Here is a 24,580-nt window from a genome sequence, read left to right as displayed (position 1 = left end):
GCTGACGGATGCCCCAAGGTCCTAACCACCCGTGACTTTAACTGCTAGAGCTCAGAGCTCCTTCGCAGCGGGCAGCCAGGATTGACTGACAGGTGCCCCAAGAGTTTGCCCCGTGGAGGCGGCACAACTCAACGCTAGGCTCTTAGTACTCTCACCTAATGGCCAGGCTTTAGAGCCAAAACGGCTGAGGTTCTTTAATTGTGATGGCTGCTTTACAGTAAACCAGAGAAAACAAGTCAGGCTTATGCATAAATGGTTACCAAAATTTATTAAGCTAGATTCTAATCATGTGGTTACAAAATTGCTAGTGCCTACTTATTTAAATGTAGAGATGTTACACACACAAACAAGTTACAAAACTGAAGCCACAATCCCAAAGAAAGAAAACAAAGTATAGAGCTCTATTTCAAAATATGTGTACACTAAAGATAGGAGATCAGGTGTGGGTGCTTCTTACCCTCCTTGCATCTCTCGATTCCAGCGGTGCCAAGCCAGGATCGGTCACTCAATTCCGCGGAAAGACGAATAAGGGACAAGGCGTAGGGACCCTCTTAGCTGCAGAAGCCTTGGGAGGCTGTCACTTATCTGACCAGCAGATAGATAGTGAAAAGCACTCAAAAATCATGGTGCTGTAGGTCCCCTACTTATACCTCTGTACTCCTTTATTCTCTTTCTCCTTTCTTATGCCAAATTGAGGCTGGTCTGTCGGGGTGACGCCAGCTTTTGCAAGAGTAGTTTACACTTGCAAGGGAGAGAAACAATAAGTTTCGACTACTGGACATTTCTTTTATCAGGGTAAATATTTTCCCACCTAGGATGTTGGTGTGTGTGCATCACGCTACTTAGTAGGGGCTAAGAGCCATGTCTGTCACAGGGCCTCTGCCTGCTGTGAGCTTAATCATCGTATCTGTTCCCAGAGGCACATTGTAGCAGCACACCTGTGCTTCAAAGGCTGTGCTGGAATATATGTTAAGTGCCCTGTTCCTGCTTCCTCCTGTGTTTCCAGCAATGCTGGTCTGAGGGGGGTGGGGGGGGGCTGGCTGTCTGGCTACAGCTACCCAGACCCTTGGTCTAGGCATGTGGGAGTAAGCAGATGGTGAATGCACTGTGGAGCAGGTGGATGGGGATTGGGTGGACCCTTAGCTCCATCCCCACTACTCCCTGGCCAGCACAGCTGAGCCAGTGTGAGGGGACATCATAATTCATTGTCTAGACTATCCGTAAGTTTTTACCCCCCAGAACAAAAAAGAAGCAGGAGAGGACTTGTGATTCAGCAGTCTATGTCTGAGGCTCAGTGCCCAGTGGGGCTACTCCTGTGGTGGTGCAGTTTGTGCCTCACTGTGACAGTTTGGGGGGAAATTCAGGACTGGAGGGGTGTTCGGATCACCCTGAAAAAAGTAATTGGGCAATGGAAGCCAGGGTGTGACCTGCATGCTTGTAGGCTGGTTGTTGGTGTCCGGGCTGTGAGCCACAGCAGGATAGCATTTAAGGCAACCAGAATAGCAGAGCAGGCAGTGAGACAGCCCCTCTCTGTCTAGGTTGAACCTCAAAGTGTCACAATCACCCCTTGCTCTGAGCTGGGCCTACTCACAGGGTAGCCCTCAATGAATATCCCTAGGCATTACAATTATAATTTGACCAACTCTGTAGGTTCTTATAGACTGTGAACAAGTTGCATCTTAATCTTCTTTTTGATAAGATAAATAGTTGCTGCTTCTTCAGTGTCTCAACTTTGTAGCTCTTCCCAAGCCCCATGTAATTTTCAACATCCTTCTTAATGTGTGGAGGTCAGAACTTGTCACAGTATTCCCGGGATGGTCTCATCAATGCCATATGTAGTACTACCAACGCCTGAATCTGACTTCATATTCTTCTTTATACATCTAAGGACCCAATTATATTATGTCAACACGGTTACCTTTATCAAACACATTTGCAAGTTTGTCAAAGAGTGATATCAAAGATGCTCAAGAAACCTTTTTGCCTGGAAGCCATGTTTATTGGCCTTCATTATACTTCTGTCCTCTAATTTTTTACTGACAAAAGTCCTGTATTGCCCGTTCCATTATTTTGCCTGGGCTAACCAGCCTGTAATTATCTGGAATCATCTTGTTTACCCTTTTAAAATACTGGAACAATATTTAATTTCTTTTAGCCCTCTGGAATTTCCCAAGATTTATTGAAAGTTCTGATAAGCATCTCTTGACATCAGTGTTCTGTTCTCTTGATAGGCTCTTTCAGAAGGCACTAAATTCCCACCATGTTCCACGCACATATGGGTTGCAGAATATTTTAGTTAAGAACTGAAATGGACTGGAGAACAGAATTTTTCTCTTTATGCTGCAGTCAACTTCATTTGGTTTGGACTTTTATCAGAAAAGTGTTCCACAGACTGTTTCCCCCAGAATAAATATTTATGAGCAGACTAAATTCCTTGGAGGAGCTCAGTTCAGACTTAGGCTTTATTTTTCTTACATCCCATGTGTATCCAAAAGTTATGTCTCATCTCTCATTCTCATATCTGCAAATTAAAGTGGTAGCTCTTTTTCCATTTTCCTTAGTAACACTTAACGTGCTAAGAAACCTCAGTATTCTGCTGTATATCATATTTAGTGATAACAGAAGATGTTATCTGCACAGCATCTTGACACAGCTGGCTGTGCCTTCCATAAATATTTTAACAGGTTTTTTGGAATAAGAATTTATAGTGATCCCATGGTTTGCTTCTTACACTGCTATTTACACCTGTTAAAATCCATATACAACATGTGCGAGGGATACAGAGTTCATTGAGCTGGAAGAAGTTGAGAGGAAAACCAATATTTCTTCAGTGTGTGATATAATAAATATATTCAAGTTTGTTTCCTTCACGAGGAACAGACACAATGTACATCATACTGTGAGCTTCTTCCATATAATTTTTTTGGCACAGATTGCTAGAGCTGGTGGAGTCCCATCTGTGCACGTTTGATTGTTACTGTTATGTGTTGTTCAATATTATTGCCAAGGTTTAGATCTCAACACGGCACTGTCACTGACAAAAAATAGCTTTTACTGTATTCAGGCTTTGGGAAATCACTGGCATTTATCTTCATCTTCAAATCACTGGCCATGAAATCTTCTACAGTGGCTGGAAAATATATGTTGCTCTCTATGAGCTTGATTATGACTTGGCTTACCCAAAGTGCAGGGGTGTCAGGGCAAAAGATTCCCCATTACGTCCTTGTGTGAGCTACCTGGACCTGAGATGTAAGTGCTCATGTATGTGTGGGCACTGTATGTGTGTTGCTACCCCCATCCAGCAGGTGGGTAGGAAGGGGTGGGGAGTGGGCACAATGCAAAAAAACAGCTGAGCGAAGCTAGCCCTGAAGAAGATTTGCTGATGTTATGAACTAGCAATAAAACTACTATCCTCCCAAAGAGCAAGGGAGTGGCATTGTGGGAACTGAAACTCTCAAAGGCATTAATTACTTTCTGTGCTGCTCCTGAGATAGCCCAGCTAGGCAATGCCCCCTACAGGGGACTTATGGCAAAGCCACAATCTAGCCTTAGGTCACAGAGTTGGATTGGTGCTGCTTTATTTGATTTCAGCCCCAACCCTGCAGGGTGCTGATGTAGGGTTGCCAGGTGTCCGGTTCTCGACCGGAATGCCCCTTCGAAAAGGGACTCTGGAAGCTCCGGTGGGCACAGCTGACAGGGACGTTAAAAGTCTGATTGGCTGCTGAGGGGCTAAGGCACCTCCGTGCCCAGCTCCGTGTGGATCCTGAGAAGCGTCAGCAAGTCTGGCTCCTAGGCAGAAGGGCGGCCAGGGGGGTCTCTGCGCACTACTCCCACTCACAGGCGCTGTCCCGAGTGCCAGCTCTGCAGCTCCCATTGGCTGGGAATCTGCAGCTGGCATAAATCCTGGGCTCTCTGGCTGCAGCCAATCGGGTAACGTGCAAAGACCCCCTGGCTGCCCCTCCGCCTAGGAGCTGGAGAAACATGCTGCCGCTCCTCGGGAGCCATGCAGACTTTCTCCGTCCCTGGGAAATGCCGAGGCAGCACTGGTGCGACTGCTAAGGGGCCACCTGAGGTCAACGCCTTCCAGAGCCCCCGCAAACTGCACCAACCAGAGCCACCTGGAGCCCCCTCCTGCACGCTGAACCCCTTGGCCCCAGCCCAGAGCCCCCTCCTGCACTCCAAATCCATCATCCCTGGCCCACCCCAGAACCCTCATCCACCCACTGCACCCCAACCCCCCGCCCCCTCCTGTTCTCTGAACCCCTCATTTCTGGCCCCATGCCTGAACCTGGAGCCTGTATCCCCTCCCACACACTCCAATCCCCAGCCCACACCCTGCTCCTGCACCCCTAATACCATCTCATATCCCCAACCCCAAGCACCTTCTTGCTCTTTCAAGCAGCTGCCCCAGCTAGGTGGTCCTGCTCCCCACAAGTGGCCAGTGGTGGTTTGGGGAGGAGGAGTCAGGTGGATAGAGTCTGCTCCATTATGCTTATCAGCCGCTCCGTGCTTTGGTGCCGGCGATCCGCATTCTGCTGGCCGATCCTCCTTTCACTGTCCCGCCACTCCTGCACTTTTCAATTTTCATTACTTGAATGCTGCATTACTTCTTGCAACATGTCTTCCTTGCTTTTACGTGGCCTCTTTCTGATTCTTTGGAGTCTTTCGGCCGGTGATAACACGGACGGCTGAGATCTCAAGGTTGCATCTGTAAAGGCAAAATGCAACACTTAACAGAGGCAGCATTGTTCACACCAGACAGAGCAATGATTCCCCCATACTCAAGGGCAAGCACAATCTACACAATAGCATAATTTGGCCATCCCAAAGCGAGTGCACATAACCCACAGGAACCCCAAAATGGTGAGTAAGCACAGAGTCAAGTGTGACTGATCGTTTCAAGGCTGTACTGTCCTCTGGTTTTCTGCGCCTTGGGGAGAGCCAGCAGTGGCAGGGGGCCCCATACTGAACACTGTCCCCACATTTTCCAAAGGAGTTTGTCCTGGAAGATATCTCACTGCTGAGGGTGACCTGGGAAGCAAGAGAGGGTCTTCTACTGCAATGAGGCATCTGCCCTGGCCCATATGCAGCTTGCCTGTGTGTAGCAATGGTCCGCCCGCCCCTCATGGCACAGTGGCACAGACACGTTAGCCTTACTGGGACAAGGACCACAGTGGTTCTCCCAAGAAACCTACGCAAGCGCATTGCCCAAGTTCTGGCTGAGACCTTTGAAGAGATCACTGAGGCCGATTACCGTGATGTGAGAGAGCACATCAACGCCCTATTCCGCATCTAGGCATGCATGCAGCCCGAACCCTCCTCGCCCCAAGAGCCCACACCGAATAACTTCCTTCCCAAAATAAGAGCTGCTTACTGGGAAACTCCTCTGGTGTTTGTCCTTCCCCAAGCACTGGCCCCTGCAACTGGCTACCTTCCTCCTGGCTTAAGAACAGCTCCTGGCTGCATGCATGTAGGGTTTCTGGGGTGTCTTCCTCCGCCTCAGCACCCTCACTCCTGCTTTGCTCCTCCTCCTCCTCCTGCCTTGTTGCACTGGCCTCTGAGGTGCCCATGGTGGTCCCCGGAGTGGAGGTGGGGTCGCCCCCAAGTATCGCATCCAGCTTTTTGTAAAAACGACAGGTCGCAGGGGCACCACCGGAGCACAGTTTGCCTTGTAGGCTTTGTGGTAGGCACTCCGCAGCTCCTTCACTTTAATCCTGCACTGCAGTGCATCCCGCTCATGGCCCCTTTCCATGTCCCTTGATATCTGCCCAAAGGTATCATAATTCCTATGGCTGGAGTGCAGCTGGGACTGGACAGCTTCCTCCACCCAAACACTGATGAGGTCCAGCAACTCGCCATTGCTCTATACTGGGGCTCACCTGGCGTGTGGAGGCATGGTCACCTGGAAAGATTCACTGAGAGCACTCCACGCCTGGCTGAGTAAACAGGAAGGGGATTTTCAAAATTCCCAGAGAATTTAAAGGGTGGGTCTGACAGTTGGTCAACCGAGGGCAGGGCAGTAGAGTTCAAAGTGATGACAAGAGTGGCTAGAACAGGCATTGTGGGACATCTCTGGAGGCCAATCACAGTGCAATATAGGGCCAACGCGTCCACACTGGTGCCGCAGCGCTCCAGTGGGGGTGCAGCAAACGTTATTCCACTCGCCAAGGTGGAGTACCAGCAGCGCTGTAGCTGTGGAGTCAGAGCGCTCTATGTGCCTTACCACATGGGATGGGGAGTGAGGTACAGCGCTCTGGGCGGCTTTATTGCGCTGTGACTCACAAGTGTAGCCAAGGCCTTAATGTCCCAGTGTAGACAAGTCCTTTCACTGAGAAAAATAATTCCCTCCACTGCAGGAATTTTGGGAGAAATTCTTTGGCCTGTGTTACACTGGAGATCAGACTAGACAATCATATTGGTCCTGTCTGGTCTTAAATCTCTATGAATCCAGTCCAAGCAGGAAATCACCAAGACACAGACATGGGCTTTAACAGTAGACATGCAGTGGAAGGGACAAACTTTGATGTTTTCCTGGGAGAATCAATAAAATTTAATGTAGGGCATAAAGGAAAGAGGGGATAATGCTAATGTTGCCACTCTGGAATATGGGGAGGATGGGGGTTTAGGGTCTGCTTGTGCTGCTGTAGTGAAATGACTGAGACAGCAAAGCCAGCATCAAGATCCATCCCGATGTATTTCCTTCTGTCTCTGGAACTACCCTCTTGTTCTGGTGCTCTTATTCAGAAACAACACACATACCACAAGATTTCCACCATTCTTATCATCGCAAAAAGAAAAGGAATACTTGTGGCACCTTAGAGACTAACCAATTTATTTGACCATGAGCTTTCGTGAGCTACAGCTCACTTCATCGGATGCGTATGCTCATGGTCAAATAAATTGGTTAGTCTCTAAGGTGCCACAAGTACTCCTTTTCTTTTTGTGAAGACAGACTAACACGGCTGTTACTCTGAAACCTATTCTTATCATCGTCATTGTTCTAACACATTTCAGGACCTTTGCTCTTGGCTGTTGTTAGAAGCTTGTTTTAACCCTATATCCAATATTATATTCTGGGCACAAATAGCAGTCTGCCTGAATGTGGCATTTCCCGTTCTGTTTATTTCATTCACATTCTCATGTTACAAGTGATGCCTTCCTGCATCAAAAACCACATGCCGTTACTTTGGCTTATGCAATGTTTTGCTCGTTCTCAGTACCATGGAATTCAGCAGAGTCCTTTGTTCCAATTTCCTCTGCGTGCGGGTCATGAAAACGTCACCTATGAAACCAAGCATTTCTGAATAGCCATCTGTATGACTGTCAGAAAAATCAATTTCTCAAGGAACCATCTAGTTTCATCCGAAAGTCACAATGCTCTGATGGCTTTTACATAAGAAGGTTGTGAATTGTGTTACAAACTCACCTTCAGCTTAATCGCTCACGTGGAATAAGAACGATCCAGCCGTTAGTAGTTCTTGTAAGGTATGTTGCTGCAAACTGGTGACAATATCCTTTCACGGAGTTTATTGTAGGCTTCTCTGCTGAAGTGACACATCTAATTAGTGAGTAAGTATTGGCATCCATGAAAGTTACCACTGCCGGCACTTCAGATTCATCTCATTTGCTACTAGACATTCCACAAAGATGGACCATTATTCCAGTAAGTAAACTTGTCTTACCAACATAGGTTGCCAATTCAAGGTAGCTATTGTATACATCCCTTCACTTCATGCTGTGCAGTGCTGGGTTGGGTTTGTTTGCAGTTCTCATGACCAATTACATTATATATATTTTTTCAATTGTGTGGTTTTATCATTCTTGTTATAAACAGCTTCCTTTTATAAAATGGTAGTTTGCCTCCAGGGATAAGAGGGTAGCTTCTCAGCTGGTGCTAATTGATACAGCTACATTGATTTCAGTGCACCTTTGATTTACACCAGGTGATGAGCTCTCCCAAAGTATCTGAGACTTAATGTTGTCCCCTTCGGTTATGTGAGGCAATAATTAAACTCATTTCATTTTGTCTCAGCCCCGGTCTACACTAGGACTAGAGGTCAAATTCAGCAGCATTAAAGCGATTTAACCCTGCACCCATCCACACAACAAAGCCCTTTTTTTCGACTTAAAGGGCTCTTAAAATCGATTTCTTTACTCCACCCCCGCCAAGGGGATTAGCGCTGAAATCGGCCTTGCCAGGTCGAATTTGGGGTACTGTGGACGCAATTAGATGGTATTGGCCTCCGGGAGCTATCCCAGAGTGCTCCATTGTGACCGCTCTGGACAGCACTCTAAACTCAGATGCACTGGCCAGGTAGGCAGGAAAAGGCCCGTGAACTTTTGAATTTCATTTCCTGTTTGGCCAGCATGACAAGCTGCAGGTGAGTGCAGAGCTCATCAGCAGAGGTGATCATGATGGAGTCCCAGAATTGCAAAAGAGCTCCAGCATGGACCGAACAGGAGGTATGGGATCTGATCGCTGTATGGGGAGAGGAATCCGTGCTATCAGAACTCTGTTCCAGTTTTCGAAATGCCAAAACATTTGTCAAAATCTCCCAGGGCATGATGGACAGAGGCCATAACAGGGACCCGAAGCAGTGCCGCGTGAAACTTAAGGAGCTGAGGCAAGCTTACCAGAAAACCAGAGAGGCAAACGGCCGCTCCGGGTCAGAGCCCCAAACATGCCGCTTCTATGATGAGCTGCATGCCATTTTAGGGGGTTCAGCCACCACTACCCCAACTGTGTTGTTTGACTCCTTCAATGGAGATGGAGGCAACATGGAAGCAGGTTTTGGGGACGAGGAAGATGATGATGATAGCTCACAGCAAGCAAGCGGAAAAACCGGTTTCCCGACAGCCAGGAACTGTTTCTCACCCTGGACCTGGAGCCAGTACCCCCCGAACCCACCCAAGGCTGCCTCCCAGACCCACCAGGCAGAGAAGGGACCTCTGGTGAGTGTACCTTTTAAAATAGTATACATGATTTAAAAGCAAGTGTGTTTAATGATTAATTTGCCCTGGCATTCGTGGCCAGTACAGCTACTGGAAAAGTCTGTTAACGTGTCTGGGGATGGAGCGGAAATCCTCCAGGGACATTTCCATAAAGCTCTCCTGGGTGTACTCCCAAAGCCTTTGCAAAAGGTTTCTGGGGAGGGCAGCCTTATTCCGTCCACCATGGTAGGACACTTTACCATGCCAGGTCAGTAGCATGTAGTCGGGAATCATTGCAGAACAAAGCATTGCAGTGCATGTTTGCTGGCATTCAAACAACATCCGTTCTTTATCTCTCTGTGTTATCCTCAGGAAAGTGATATCATTCATGGTCACTTGGTTGAAATAGGGTGCTTTTCTTAAGGGGACATTGAGAGGTGCCCTTTCCTGCTAGGCTGTTTTCCTGTGGTTGAACAGAAATGTTCCCCACTGTTAGCCATGGGGAGGCTGAGGCTGCTGGAGGATCAACTAATATGCTCCAGCATATGGTTGAGCTGCAGGAAACGAAGCAGGAGCACAGACCACTGCTACAGCTCCTGTGAAACCAACCACCCTCCTCCCCAAGTTCCATAGCCTCCTCACCCAGACGCCCAAGAACGCAGTGGGGGAGCCTCCGGCCAACCAGCCACTCCACCCCAGAGGGTTACCCAAGCAACAAAAGGCTGGCATTCAATAAGTTTTAAAGTTTTAAACTTTTAAAGTGCTGTGTGGCCTTGTCCTTCCCTCCTCCACCACCCCTACCGGGCTACCTTGGAAGTTATCCCCCTATTTGTGTGATGAATTAATAAAGAATGCATGAATGTGAAGCAACAATGACTTTATTGCCTCTGCCAGTGGTGATCAAAGGGAGGAGGGGAGGGTGGTTAGCTTACAGGGAAGTAGAGTGAACCAAGGGGGTGGGGGGGGGGCGTTTCATCAAGGAGAAACAAATAGAACTTTCACACTGTAGCCCGGCCAGTCATGAAACTGGTTTTCAAAGCTTCTCTGATATGCACCACACCCTCCTGTGCTCTTCTAACCGCCCTGGTGTCTGGCAGCACATAACCAGCGGCCAGGCGATTTTCCTCAACCTCCCACCACACCATAAACGTCTCCCCCTTACTCTCACAGATATTGTGGAGCACGCAGCAAGCAGTAATAACAGTGGGAATATTGGTTTTGCTGAGGTCTAACCAAGTCAGTAAACTGCGCCAGCGTGCTTTTAAACGTCCAAATGCACATTCTACCACCATTCTGCACTTGCTCAGCCTGTAGTTGAACAGCTCCTGACTACTGTCCAGGCAGCCTGTGTATGGCTTCATGAGCCATGGCATTAAGGGGTAGGCTGGGTCTCCAAGGATAACTATAGACATTTCAACATCCCCAACGGTTATTTTCTGGTCTGGGAATAAAGTCTCTTCCTGCAGCTTTTGAAACAGACCAGAGTTCCTGAAGATGCAAGCATCATGGGCCTTTCCCGGCCATCCCACATTGATGTTGGTGAAACGTCCCTTGTGATCCACCAGTGCTTGCAGCACTATTGAAAAGTATCCCTTGCGGGTTATGTACTCACCTGCTTGGTGCTCCGGTGCCAAGATAGGGATATGGGTTCTGTCTATGGCCCCACCACAGTTAGGAAATCCCATTGCAGCAATGCCATCCACTATGACCTGCACATTTCCCAGGGTCACTACCCTTGATATCAGCAGATCTTTGATTGCGTTGGCTACTTGCATCACAGCAGCCCCCACAGTAGATTTGCCCACTCCAAATTGATTCCCAACTGACCGGTAGCTGTCTGGTATTGCAAGCTTCCACAGGGCTATTGCCACTTGCTTCTCAACTGTGAGCGCTGCTCTCATCTTGGTATTCTTGCACCTCAGGGCAGGGAAAAGCAAGTCACAAAGTTCCATGAAAGTGCCCTTACGCATGCGAAAGTTTTGCAGCCACTGGGAATCGTCCCAGACCTGCAATACTGCAGTCCCACCAGTCTGTGCTTGTTTCCCGGGCCCAGAATCGGCGTTCTCCCGCATGAACTTGCCTCATTAGCACCATGATGCCCAAATTGCCAGGGCCTGTGCTTCGAGAGAAGTCTGTGTCCATGTCCTCATCACTCTCGTCACCGCGCTGACGTCGCCTACTTGCCTGGTTTCGCTTTGCCAGGTTCTGGTGCTTCATATACTGCTGGATAATGCGCGTGGTGTTTAATGTGCTCCTAATTGCCAAAGTGATCTGAACTGGCTCCATGCTTGCCGTGGTATGGCATCTGCACAGAAAAAAGGCGCGGAATGATTGTCTGCCGTTGCTCTGATGGAGGGAGAGGCGACTGACGACATGGCTTACAGGGTTGTCTTACTGGGAATTAAAAGCACAAAGAGGGTGGCTTTACATCAAGGAAAAACAAAAACAACTGTCTCACAGAATGGCCCCCTAAAGGATTGAACTCAAAACCCTAGGTTTAGCAGGCCAATGCGCAACCCAATGCTCAACCCACTGAGCTATCCCTCCCCCTGGTATTTCAGGCAGGACTGAATCTCCATTAAACTCTTCAAGGTGCCCCGACAGACCTCACCGAAACGATTGCCGGCTGTTGATTTCACGGAGGGAGAGAGGGGGCAGCAAATTAATACAAAACAAATCTGGTCTATTTCTTGTTTTGATCCATTCCATCTATCTTTTACATCTTTGGCTGGCAGCAGACAGTGCAGTAGGACTGCAAGCCATCCACATCTCCTGGCAGCTTGGCAGAAGATGGTACAATAGGGCTGCCTGCAGGACTAAAGAGAATGACCTGGTTGAGTCACTCCTGTTTTAGTCCCTGCACCCATGTCTGCCCAGGCACTCCTGACTGACCTCACTGAGGCGGCCAGGAGCACCTCGGACATGATGATGATGGTTATCAGGCCTATTGCATTATCTGCTGCCACAAGGCAATGGGTTGCTGCTGCTGTGTAGCAATGCAGTCCCGCATCTGCCAGCACCCAGGAGATGTACGGTGATGGTGAGCTGAGCCGGCTCCATGCTTGCCGTGGTATGGCGTCTGCACAGGTAACTCAGGAAAAAAGGCATGAAACGATTGTCTGCTGTTGCTTTCATGGAGAGAGGGAGGGAGGGAGGGCCTGATGAAATGTACCCAGAACCACCTGCGACAATGTTTTTGACCCATTAGGCATTGGGATCTCAACTCAGAATTCCAATGGGCGGCGGAGACTGCGGGAACTGTGGGATAGCTAATCACAGTGCAACGCTCCGGAAGTCGACGCTAGCCTCGGTACTGTGGAAGCACTCCACCGAGTTAATGCACTTAATGCACTTAGAGCATTTTGTGTGGGGACACACACAATCGACTATATAAAAATGATTTCTAAAAAACCAACTTCTATAAATTCGACCTAATTTTGTAGTGTAGACATCAGATAAAGTATGTTCTGACTGATCCTAGTGTTAATTCTCTGCTCCCTTAAATTTACCTTTATAATAGGTTCCTATCTCTAAAATACCTCTTTGAGAACGTTACAAAATTTGCTTCACTACATAGCCAGGTGATAGTAAAATCATTATAGGATCCTCTTCCTTTCAAAGCACTATAGAGCATTAGAAAAACTAGACCAGAGGTGGGCAAACTATGGCCCGTAGGCCACATCTGGCCCATGGGACCCTCCTGCCCATCCACTGAGCTCCTGGCCCAGGAGGCTCGCCCCCAGCCCGGGAGGCTCGCCCCCAGCCCCTCCTGCTGTTCTCCCTCCCCCACAGCCTCAGCTCACTGCACCGCTGGCATAATGCTCTGGGTCGGGGGGCTGCGAGCTCTTGCCGGGCAGAGCAGCCGCAGAGCCATGGCCTGACCCGGTGCTCTGTGCTGTGCGGTGGCATGGCTGGCTCCAGCCGGGTGGCACGGCTGCCTGGCCTGGTGCTCTGGGTGGCGCAGCTGTAGCGCCATCAGCCACCAGTGCTCCAGGCAGCGCGGTCAGGGGGCAGGGAGCGGGGGGGGTTGGATAGAGGGCAGGGGAGTTTGGGGTGGTGGTCAGGGTTCGGGGGTGTGGATAGGGGTTGGGGCGGTCAGAGGGTGGGGAACAGGGGCGTTGAATGGGGGCAGGGGTCCCGGGGGGGCAGTCAGGAAGGAGGGGGGGGTTGGATGGGGTGGCAGGGGGCAGTCAGGGGCAGGGGTTCCGGGGCAGTCAAGGGACAGGGTGAAGAGGTGATTGAATGGGGCAGGGGTTCAAGGGGGCAGTCAGGAGTGAGAGGAGGGGTTAGATGGGGTGGCGAGGGGCAGTCGGGGTGGGGGGTCTGGGGGTGGTCAAGGGACAGGGAGGGGTGGATGGGGCAGGGCCGGTGCAACCACTAGGTGAACTAGGCAGTCGCCTAGGGTGCCAAGTGGCTGGGGGGCGGCCAAAAGCGCGCTCGGGGGAGGTGGTGGAGTGGAGGTGAGCTGGGGCAGAGGGGCCCGGGGAGGGCCACCTGCAGCAAGTCACCGGGGGGGGGTGGTGCACAGGGGAACCGCTCCCCGCCCCAGCTCACCTCTGCCCCGCCTCCTCCTCTGAGCCCGCCGCCCAGCTTGGCTTCTCTCCCTCCCAGGCTTGCGCGCCAAACAGCTGATTGGCGCCGCAAGCCTGGGAGGCAGAGAAGCGGCAGCAGCTGGGTGCTCGGGGAGGAGGCAGAGCAGAGGTGAGCCGGGGCGGCGAGTTGCCGCAGGGTTCCCCGAGGGGAGAGGGGGTGGCGGGGAGCTGCCGCTGGGGGGAGTGAACGTGTGCAAGTGGCTGGCTATATTAATTGTATTAAAAAACCCTGCTTGCTATTAAATGTAAGTCACATTAACAGCTGTAACTGCAAAAACATTGTAACCGCGATAAGAGCTCATATGCTCGTAACCATGGTAATGTCTTAGCGGAGCGGGATGCGCTAACCACAGCGTCAGCTTGGTAAGATCTCCCTGTGGGCGAGAGCTAAACATATGTAAGTGTGAAGGTCTAAACACCTGGTTGGCTCTGATTGGCCACGGTATGGTAGACGGGGTCGGGCCTTAAAAGCCTCAGCAAGATCTTAGCAGCAGTAAAAACCAAATAAATAGCAGCTTGAAACTCCCAGCATTTGTGGAGTAGGACGGTGTCCTAAGCGGGTCTTAGGATCCTGTAGGCGGCCTGCAGACACAGCAGGGCTCCCCTCCCGAACTCTTCGGTGACCGTTCAGCTGCCTTGCGGCCGACGCCTGATCAACGTCCGTGAGCCAGAGCGCCAGAGGGTACAGTATATAGCAGAGTGCTTGAGTATGTGTCGCCCTGTGTCTGTCTAGACAAAACCGTCGTAAAGTATTCACGTCATAGGCTTGCCTCAAAAATATATATAGTCATTTAAGTCATATATGGATATAGTCATTTAAAGTCATGTAAGTCGGTATAATCTTTGCTTTTTGCATGCTCTTTTTATTTCTGTATTTGTTCATAGTCCTTGTGACGATCGTAATAAAAGTCATCTATTGTTATCTTCACCTGTTGTCACGTGATTGCTGAAAATTCTCTTACTAATATAAATTTAGTGAGGCGCGCTTACCACCCAGGGGGAAGTTGTGGTCCATCCCCGGTACTGTCTCTTAATCGGACAGCTGTGGGCTAATTTCCTCTCGCCACGTTCCCTTAAACATTTTTCTAACGTTTCACTGGGGGGTGCGTCAGGGCGGGGGGGGGGCGGCGGGAAGCTACTGCGGGGGGGCACCTCAGGGCGGAGGGGGGGTGTAAGGTGGAAGTTTCACCTAGCGCGCAAAACATCCTTGCATCGGCCCTGTCTGGGGGAGCCGTAAGGGGACATGGAACTGTGTGTGTTTGGGGGGGGGGGGGGTTGGATGGGTCAGGAGTCCTGGGGGGGGGCTGTCAGGAGATGAGAAGCAGGGGGGGTTAGATAGGGGGTGGGGGCCGGGCCACGCCTGACTGGTTGGGGAGGCACTGGCCAACTGGCCATCCATACAATTTTGGAAACCCAATGTGGCCTTCAGGCCAAAAAGTTTGCCCGCCACTAAATTAGACCATCACTTATGTATCATACTTCATTGATCTGTATAGAAAATAAAACTCAGTTCCAATTTGCTAAGAGAGCCTGATGCAAAGTCCTTCCATTGCCTCTAAAATTTCCATTGTTGGATTTGGCCATAGACTGCTGATGAATCCTCTGTAACTCCTGTTGGATATCTGGCAATGTGCACAGTTTATGATATTTATTTGTACTACCAAGACTGGGGCCTCATCGTGCTAGGCACTGTATAAACACATAATAAGAGAAGTCCCTGCCCCAAGACAAAGGGTGGGAGACAGGAAGTCTTATCTCAGTTTTAAAGGTGGGAAACTGAGGCATGGATGGATTAGGTGACTTGCCCAAGGTTACACCGGAAGTCTGCAGCAGAGCATGGAATTGATTGTAGAACTCTTCATGAGTCTTAGTCCAGTGCCTTGACCACCAGACTGTGGGGTAAGCAGTGCCCCCCAGGCATCAGGAATACGATCTGATGCACCTGGTTTATTTACAGGGCATATAAATATAAAGGAGAATGCAATAAGTCTCTTTCTGTATCCTTTACACTGTGCTGAACGCATGCTGTAGTTGTGCAGATTATAAGTGAACGGGCTGGCTTCCCCTCTCATTATGCATAAGCCAAGAGTCACTCCATTGTGAATAAAATGAGTGTAAATAGGAGACATCTAGTTCTTAACCTAAGACACTGTTACAGCATACTCTTTCTGTAGTACTATAGCTCTGTGATGTTGGCTAGAAGACATTTTTTGAGTCTAGTTATGTATCAGCGCTAACTAATGCACTTGTATAGTTACACAGGGCTGTCCCTAGTGGGGTGCGGGGCCCGGGACAAATCAGCCCTCACCGGCTTGGGGGCCTCACTCTGCATCGGCGGCTGGGCCGGCAGGACAGATCCAGCCTGGTGCTGGGCTGCCTGCTATTGCTGGCAGTTGCCAGCACCTACCGCGGGGCTATTGTTGGCCATAGCACCACGGCAGCTCAGGGCTCCAGCCAGGGCGGGGGACTCACTGCACTGAAACATGGGCGGCCAAGCTGGCTGCTGCCTCTGCTAACTGCCAACAAGATGGCGGATCCTGCGGAAATGACGGATTTGTCTTCTGCAACCAACCGCACCGGCCCATGGGGCCCCCCAAAGTGCGGGGCCCAGAGTGGTCACTCCAATTTGCCCTTCCCAAGGGATGGCTCTGTCGTCACTGCTGTCTTTGGGCCACATTGTCCCTGGCCCTTTTGTTGGGCCTGGGAGGATGGAAGTTTACATCTTATGCTCTTCTCCCATAGCACATGTTGTACAAGGTCCAGAAACATTGCACAATCCCCTCCTGAGCTCCTCTGGCATCAGTGCTAATCTGCATAGCCCAAAATAAAGGACAGCCCCTCCCAGGCCCAGTTGAGTCATTTAAGAGCAATAACACTTATTGCTGGGCCAGTTCTGTGTTGATTACATTTACTGGACTCCATTGGGAATGCATCTTTTCTAAGTCTGCGTACAGTTTGTCCTGCTGTTTTTTGTCACATGGCACAAACCCAGTGTGTTGCAACTTAGGCTCCCTCATCTACAAGTGAGTAAATTTCAAAGCGATCTAATGCACAATGAAAATTGTTCACGAAATGAAATAGTACGGGCGCAGCTGTGGCTTTGCCACAAGCCCCATGTGATACATAGTGCTGATGAAAATCTGAATCTGTTGAAATTGACGGGACACCTTGCACGAACAAGACTTAATCAGCTACAGAATAGCTTGTGAGATCAGGTCCCTAAATGAAAAAATAAAAAAAGTTCATGGAGTCTTTGTTATGCTCTCAGTTTCCATTCAGCGAGACTTTATTGGCATGATGAGCTATAGTAGAGTAGTCTAGTATGAAGTTTGGATCCAGGATTTAGGGATATTCGGCTCTACGGTACTGCATCAGGCCCCATACAAAAAATATACATGCATACATGCGTCTTTATGTATTAGAGGGAAATGTTCATTTGGGAAAACAAAAATAAAGAGGCCATCTCTTCAAGTCCTGATTCAATTGTTATTCAGTCCTGATGTAGCAAGAGAGATTTTGCCTGAATGAGGACAGAGTGATCACTGTGGCCTTTGACCTGCTGCCCTATGGTGAATGATGGTGCATGGGGAAACAGGAAGAGCGCAAAGAGCTCCACCCTTTTGCAGTGCTGTTCAGCAACAGGGGGCATCTGTAGTCGTGGCATTCCCCAGAATGCACATGCTGTTTCCTCTATGTCCTCTTGTGCATAAAACCCTCTAAAGAGACAGGGAGAGAGGTAGGGCCAGGGACCTATTCCTGCCCCATCCCCTGGCAATGGCCAGCAAAGCTGGTCATTTTGATAGGAGACTGTGTTTCATGAATGAGGGGTGTAGCAGGTGACCCAGTCTCTGGGATCCAGACAGTTCCAAGCACCTGGGCTGGCGCATCCTAAGCATGGAATTGTGCCTTCAAGGCACAGCAGAGCCCTGAGCAAGGACTTTAGGACTGGAGCCCATAACGCTTCACACTGGTACCTAGAGGTTTTCATTCTCAGAGCTTGAGACCTGACCACAGCTTCACTGGAACAAGTTCAGAAGTGAATCTCGATTGTCAGCTTGACAGACTTTGACCAAGCTGGTGCTTATTCTTAGGAGAAAGTGGAAAGGGATGAAAGAGAAACCTGTCTTGTGTTGGCTTAACTGAGTACGAAGGACTGCAAGCAGATTGATGGTGCTGTCAAGAGAAGGCTAATGCCACGTTTCACTGGAATGGTCCCGGAGCTCAGTTATCCATCCAGCCAAAAAACAAATTAGCTAACAAACCAGTTTAATAGGTATTTGCTCTAATGATCTACAGGACTGGATAAAATCCAGAAGAGGCGGGAAATGGAAAATACCCATTTTGGGGGGCATTCTGATAAACTCGTAAAGTACATTTAAAATACAAAGCACTGGTCTGAATACCTTGGTACTCAGTTATTCTCAGGAGGATTAGTGAGAAATAATTTGGGATGATGAAGGAAAGATACAAGTGTCTTCTTTTAAATAATTTCCCTTTTTGATATTGCAGGTTATAGATCAAAAGGATATATATGCGCAGCACACTATTTCCAAAGAGAGACACGGGTCTCACAAACTTCCAGGTAACAATTTTCCATACATTTCATCAATGAACACACAGAGAACAATGACCTTTCAGAGATTTAGAACTTTGTCTGAAAAGCGAACCCATACAGAGCCCAGAGGTGGATGATGTCTTTGTTAGGGAACTACCAGGAGTGCAATTAAAAACAATCCAGCATTTAATGTGGTAGTTTAATTTCCCATAATATTTGTGATGTTCCCCATTTGAAGTAGAGGGAATTCTAGAAGTATGGCACAGTGAAATACTGTGGCACTGAATGGGCTAAATCCTCAGCTGGTACAAATTGGTATAGTTGCTTTGACTTCAGTGAGGCTACGCTGATTTATATCAGTGGAGGATCTGGCCCTAAATGTTGACTTTTCTTTTAATTGTACCTTCTGCGGTGCTGCTTTTGACCATTCATATAGGCGTTTAGGTACCTGTATTAGGTATCTGCACGCTTAAGTGTTCCTTCTGCACTCTTGTGCAGAACCAAGTCCCCTATCTTAGGCACACAAATGTGAAAAGTGGATCTACAGGGCCAGATCCTCACTCATGCGAACTGGTTCTGGCTTCAGTGGAACTATTCCAGTCTACACTAGCTGAGGATCTGGCCCTTTTCATCAGGTATGAGCTGTGATCCTTTCTATTTGGGAAACTAATTTGAAAGCAAATCCATTCAGTTAACACACATGTGCACTGAAGTTTATAGGTTAAAGCAGGGGTTCTCAAACGGCATTGTACCGTGACCCCCTTCTGACAACAAAGTTACTACATGACCCTGGGAGGGGGGCAGAGACCGGGCCCGGCTGCCTTGGGTGGGGGGATAGGAGGCCACAGCCCGAGCCCTGCCACCCCAGGTGGGGGTGGAGCTCAGGCTTCAGCTTCAGTCCTGGTATAAGGCTGGGCTTGGCAATCCCATTAAAATGGGGTCGCAACCCACTTTGTGGTCCTGACCCACAGCTTGAGAACTGCTGGGTTAAATTTTGCTGAGATTTACCAGACAAAAATTGCACTGAAAAATTGGTCCTGTTAGGATGCCTCCTTGAGCCCTCTTTACTGAGTCAATAAAGAGATGCAGCCAAAAAATAAATTCACCTCTGTTGGATGTAGCCAAGAGAACTTCACAAAAATCCCAGAATTCCTATTTTATTTGTGAACACATGAGAAAAGGAAGTTTATCTTCAGTGCCGAATCAGTGCTACTTCGGACGTGCCGTGCAATGAAATCCATGTCCATGATGCTAGTTGTGAGTCAGTACTGTACACATGTAATTATGGGCATTATTCTACAAAAAGAAAGAGGGGACATCTACCTAAGGCTCTATGCGCCACGCAATAAAATTATGAAATCAAAATTAGATCATCCACGTAACACCCAACTTCTTTCTCTCGAGTCCTCACTCATCTGATCTCTGTCAAAGGCCCACTTCCACAGCAGCTCACAGAGGACTATGTTGCTCCACTAGGTATCCTTGTCCAACTTAGAGAGAATGTAGATAATAGCCAACCCTTGCAGCCACAGCTGTATGGAATTCAGTGGTCTCTGCTCAGTATTAACTGTGGGTCTGATTTTCAAAGATGGATTTTTTTTGTTCAACACGTCTAAAAATCAGGCATTGTATCATTGTTAATATGGTGCCAAAAGAACGAATGGTGCTTTACGTGCTGTGTCAAATAAATAGCATCCTTCTCCCAATGAGCATACAAACCAAGGACCAAATTTTCAAAAGAGCTCAGCACTCAAAATTGGGGTCAGATTATCAAGAGCCCAGCTTCTAAATTGGCATCACAGTATTTGGCCAGACTTTCAGGAGAACTCAGCACACTGGCTGTGTGGTGGGTTCTGAGCAGGTTTGAAAATCTGGCTCTTATTTAGGTGCCTAAAAGGGAGCTGAACTCTTGACAATCCAGGGCCCAGATGGGGTACGTTAGCGGGAGGAAGTGAGGGCAGCCCCAAGGGGTTGATCCCGTGCAGCGTAAGTGTGGAGTGCTGCGCATGTAAACACCAGGGAAATGGTCAGGAGCTGAGGCTTATAATTGCAAAACCTAATTTTGTTTCTTTGTATGATTTAGAACCCAATTTCAAGACGTATCCCCCTCAGTTACTTCCACATGCGGGCAGCTAGATTTGCACTTAGTTGCCTGAAGCGTCTCTTGGGGTATCTCAGTGTTGATGAGGGTTCTCAAGTGTACAAGCTGGGCCTCTAACGTAGATGTGCCCCTGTTTGAAAAGCAGCCTCTGATAAAAGGATTATTGACAGAGGCCTGATGAGACGCCATCGTAGTCTCTGAATCCCTGGCTGTGGTGCCGGGTGTGGTTCTGGAGGACAGAGCATAGGACAAGTTCTATTTTGCCACTGGAAAGAGAGAAAAGCATTGGAGTCAATGTCTCCACTGCTCACAGGGCAGCGAGTTGAGGCAGGGCTCACTTGCACTTTCTGTATGCAGCTCCCCTTTTGTTCTGGAACAATCACAAAAAACATTAGACCAGGCAAAAGGTAAACATGACTCTTGCTCATCCCCTCATGCAAAACCTCTGATTCAGCAAAAGGATTCCATACACAGTCCTCGTACAAACAACCCCAAGCCCAAAAAACCCCAGCCACCAAATGCTTTGAACTCAAGCCTCTAAAACTGCAAAGTCTTTGTTTTGTGGTCGCTTTATAGCATTCTAATCCACCAACAAAAGCTGGACACCACTCTCTCTTTCATACTGGCCACACACAATTGCAGCTCATGGAAAGAAAGAAAGAAAACAGTCCCCCAAACTGCTGACAGCCTCTGGAAAGGGAGAGAGGAATGAGGCGGGGCTATTTGATTTTATTTAATTTGCTGCTGGTCGCTGGCATTTAGTGCCACAAATTGCAGTGGAGAGAAGTCATAGGCATTGGGAGATGGGTGGCCTCGCTTCTATTTCTCCCCCCTAAGTCCCCCAAACACATTTCCGATCCAAACTGGAGAGACAGAGACACACAGAAGAGGGGATCTTGGGCCTGCACGGCCTCCCCCAAGCCATGTATAGAAGTAGCTACCTGCGAGAAGTGCGCAAGGAGAAGTATGAGCGATCTGATGCCTATGATGAGCTGCAGGGCACCTCAGACTTCAGCAGCCTGGCCCAAGCCCAGGGCCTGGAGAACCTGCAGGAGCTCAATGAGAGGTTTGCCAACTACATCAATCGGGCCCGGATGCTGGAGCAGCGCAACACTATCTTCCGTAAGCAGCTGGAGACCTTCCAGCGCATGGATGTGCTGGCCGGCTTGGAGGAGGCCTTTGCTGAGCAGATTGAGCTGAATCGTCTGCGCATCCGTGAGCTGTCTGCCGACCGGGCCAAACTGGAGCGAGAGGACAAGGATTCACAGCGCATGCTCGATGAATACCGTAACAAGTAAGCCAGCCAGAGTCAAGGGGTGCTGCCCAGCTCCTCGCTCTGGGTGTCTATTACCACTACATGTTACCACTCTCTAGGGGTGTTTATCACTGTTAGGGGTACATACCCTCTTTCATCTCTAGAAGCACTTTACTCTGAAACAACATGTTAATTTTGCCTTGCTCTGGCTCCGGAAAGCTCTCTTAGTTAGATGCATTTCTTTAGGGAAGGGGAATGAGTCCCATTTCTCATCTTCACAGTCTCTGCTTTCAAATTCTGTTATTTGCTAGCACTCCTATACCAAGAGAAGGCCTGGCTGACAGCAGCATACTCTAATTGCCTAATAAGTCCAAAAGCCATAAGACGTAGTACACGGGGCCAGGATCTGCCCTGGATGTTGGTGCATGGCTCCTATATTGACTTCAGTGTGCCCAAGAGCAGGGGCATTCTCAAGGGGGGGCAAGCTGGGGCACGGGCCCTCCCAATAATTGTCAGGGCACAGAACTTCTCTGGCCCTGGGGCCACGGAGGCATGGAAGAGTGAGCTCCTGCCGGGGTGCAGGGAAGAGTGAACTCTTCCCAGGGCCGGAGTGGGGGGGAAGGGTAAAGTGAGTTCCTGGTGGGGAAGAACTAGCTCCTGTCGGGGACAGGGCAGGGTGAGGGAGTAAAGAGCAAGCTTCTGCCAGGATGGGGGGAAAGAGTGAGCTCTTGCTGGGGCTGGGGTGGTGGAGGCAGTGAGCTCCTTCTGGGGCAGGGAGAAGGTAGAGCAAGCTCCTAGGGGGAGGGCACAGAATATGCCCCTCCAAAAGGGGTCAAAATTTTAATTCCTGTGCACGCCCCTGCCTAAGAACTAGGAGTTGATGTCAGAGGGAGCCACATGGGAGCATCTGAGGGAAGATCTTGACCCTAACTGTATTTGTTTAGGACTGTCCATATTCACTGCATGAAAAGAGTTACAGCACCACAAATTGCTTTTATTTCTTAATTCCATGAAACCCAGAAGAATATACCTGAGTGTCTTCTTGAGAGATTGCCATATCTAGGCCAGTGCATTTCAATTACTCTAAGCTAAGGATACAGTTATTACTTGCACTGATCTACAGGTTCAAATTGGTGGTTTTTGCTTTGCTTTTGCTATTGCATGTGGCGTCCCTTCACACCCAGCCCTGCACAGCACGTGGGCAGAATATAAGGAGAAGAAGAAAAGTGATGAACATGACTAGGCACACCAGGGAACCCTTAGGCTGCATTTCATGAGAGTACTGCTCTGTGGGCCCCGGTTACTCCTGCCTGTTAGCAGTAGAATGGTCTTTGCAGGGAATGCATAGGTGAGCACCCTGTTAGCTTTACGAGCATTGTGCTTATGCCTGCAAGAAGCACAGTAAAAAAGACACAACCCAGTTGGGAGGATGAGGGACAAAGATGACTTTTGTCTGATGTATTTTCATGTCTCTCTAGCACAAAACCAATTTGCTGGTTATTCTTAGATGTTTTAAGTCTATCTGAAAACTCATGCATGAGCTCTATGTGAAGACTGAGATTGTGAGGAATAATAATTATCAAAGATTTTTTCCGAGGCCCAGTCATGCAAATTTACTCCTATGCTAAGGCTATATTTACTATGTAAGCCCTCAAAAGGTAGGGAAATGATGCCTAGTCCTTTGACCTTCTGCATAACAGTAAATTTTACCCATTAAGGCATTAAATGTGTGTGAGATGGTTGTCCTCAAAGGCAGATAGCATCTTGAATGGACATAAAGCTTCTTCTATATGGGATGGTTAGGCAAGAACATCTCTGAACTCAGGCACTAGTTGGGTGAGTTAGGATCTGTAGAAGCAGAGTCCTAGACCAGGCTCTGCAGATGTGCTTATTAAGGAGAGATGGTGGCCTCTCATCGCTAAGATTACAATTACTCTACAGCCGTGCTACTCAAAGTGGTGGTCCTTGGACCAGTGCCGGTCCGCGAGCCATCGGCTGCCAGTCTGCGTGCACATTGGGGGAAAAAATTGCCGGTCCCCCACATCAGATAGTTTGAGAAGCACTGCTCTACAGGACAATTTATGAGACTGATTTTGATCTCATATATAGAAGAAGAAAGAGAATAGAAAATCCTTGTGCTCTCAAGTGTTTAGGGTTAAGTCAAAAATAGGGATAATGTTACTGATCCCTCTGTAAAGTGCTTTGAGAGCTCCTGATGGAAGGCACTAAAGACAAGCCAGGTATCATTGTTATTGTTACTAAAAAAAATGATGTAAATCAAGTAAGAACTTTTGAAACTGAAATAATGTTAAATGTCTCCTTTTTGATTTCCCCCCCAAAAGTGTCTAATGCTTCTTCCTAGTCCTCTCTCCTAGTTTTTAAATACATTGGGAGGTAGATCGAATCTATTCTTATCTATTAGTGATATGAAAGAATTACTGTGAAAAGTATGTTTTCTTTATTATCCATATAGTAGAGTGTATTTTTTAACATATAAGTTAATTATATTTTCAGATTCATAAAGTTCTTAGTAGGTTCTATGGGGGTCTTGGACCATCTGGGCTTGGTTCTGCAATCCCTATTCACATTGAGTAGCACTTAGTCTCAGGAGTAGTCTTGTTGAGATCCCTAGAAATATTCACATGAGCACATGCTGCCCATTGTAAGGCATGCGGCAGTGCGCCCTCCTTTTTGTGTCTCTCTTTCTGGGATAGAGATCCTAGAGTAACTACACTGATTGCTTTTTGTCCTTCTGGCTTGGATCCTCTGGATTTAGCTGCTACCTGCTTGTTGTGAGTGCTCACCATGACCCACTAGAGAACTACAAATCAATGCTCCAGTAGAAAATACGAGAGCCCAGGAAAGAAAAAACTAGCACAGATTAAGGACATGATAGGCACTAATTCCTTCTGGCAAACCAGGAAAGAGTTTAAGCCAAATAAGCAAAAAGAAATCCCAACAATATAGATTTGCAAAAATCAAGGCATAATGCTTCTGTGATTTATATAAAGGAATTCAACCTGGATAGTTGACACAAGAATAAAACAGCATCACTAGAGAAAAACAGTTGCACCTGAAGACATCATTAGAAACTACCATCCCTCCTGGTCCTCCTTTAACAATGCAGGAACAAGAAGAATCCTTTC

The 24,580-nt window shown here is 48.4% G+C and overlaps 1 protein-coding gene across 2 annotated transcripts in view; it reads left to right on the top strand.

Annotated features, from left to right (window-relative positions):
• The first annotated feature begins 13,869 nt into the window (after positions 1-13,869).
• Positions 13,870-24,580, top strand: part of BFSP1 (beaded filament structural protein 1) — a 53,406-nt gene continuing 42,695 nt past the window's right edge. The window contains exons 1-2 of one of the 2 annotated variants that reach the window (XM_075127206.1): positions 13,870-14,205; positions 18,033-18,105. Coding sequence is in view for 1 of the 2 variants with exons in the window: in XM_075127205.1 (XP_074983306.1) it covers positions 21,103-21,473 (371 nt within the window). In the remaining variant the exon portion in view is untranslated. Of the gene's footprint in view, positions 14,206-18,032; positions 18,106-21,102; positions 21,474-24,580 lie in introns of those variants that run through there. The other variant, XM_075127205.1, reaches the window with a different exon arrangement.

The sequence above is a fragment of the Caretta caretta genome, chromosome 3 (genome assembly GCF_965140235.1).
Source record: "Caretta caretta isolate rCarCar2 chromosome 3, rCarCar1.hap1, whole genome shotgun sequence".
NCBI classification, from domain to species: domain Eukaryota; kingdom Metazoa; phylum Chordata; order Testudines; family Cheloniidae; genus Caretta; species Caretta caretta.
Note: the sequence above shows the minus strand (reverse complement) of the source record. Positions and strands in the feature narration are given on the sequence as shown.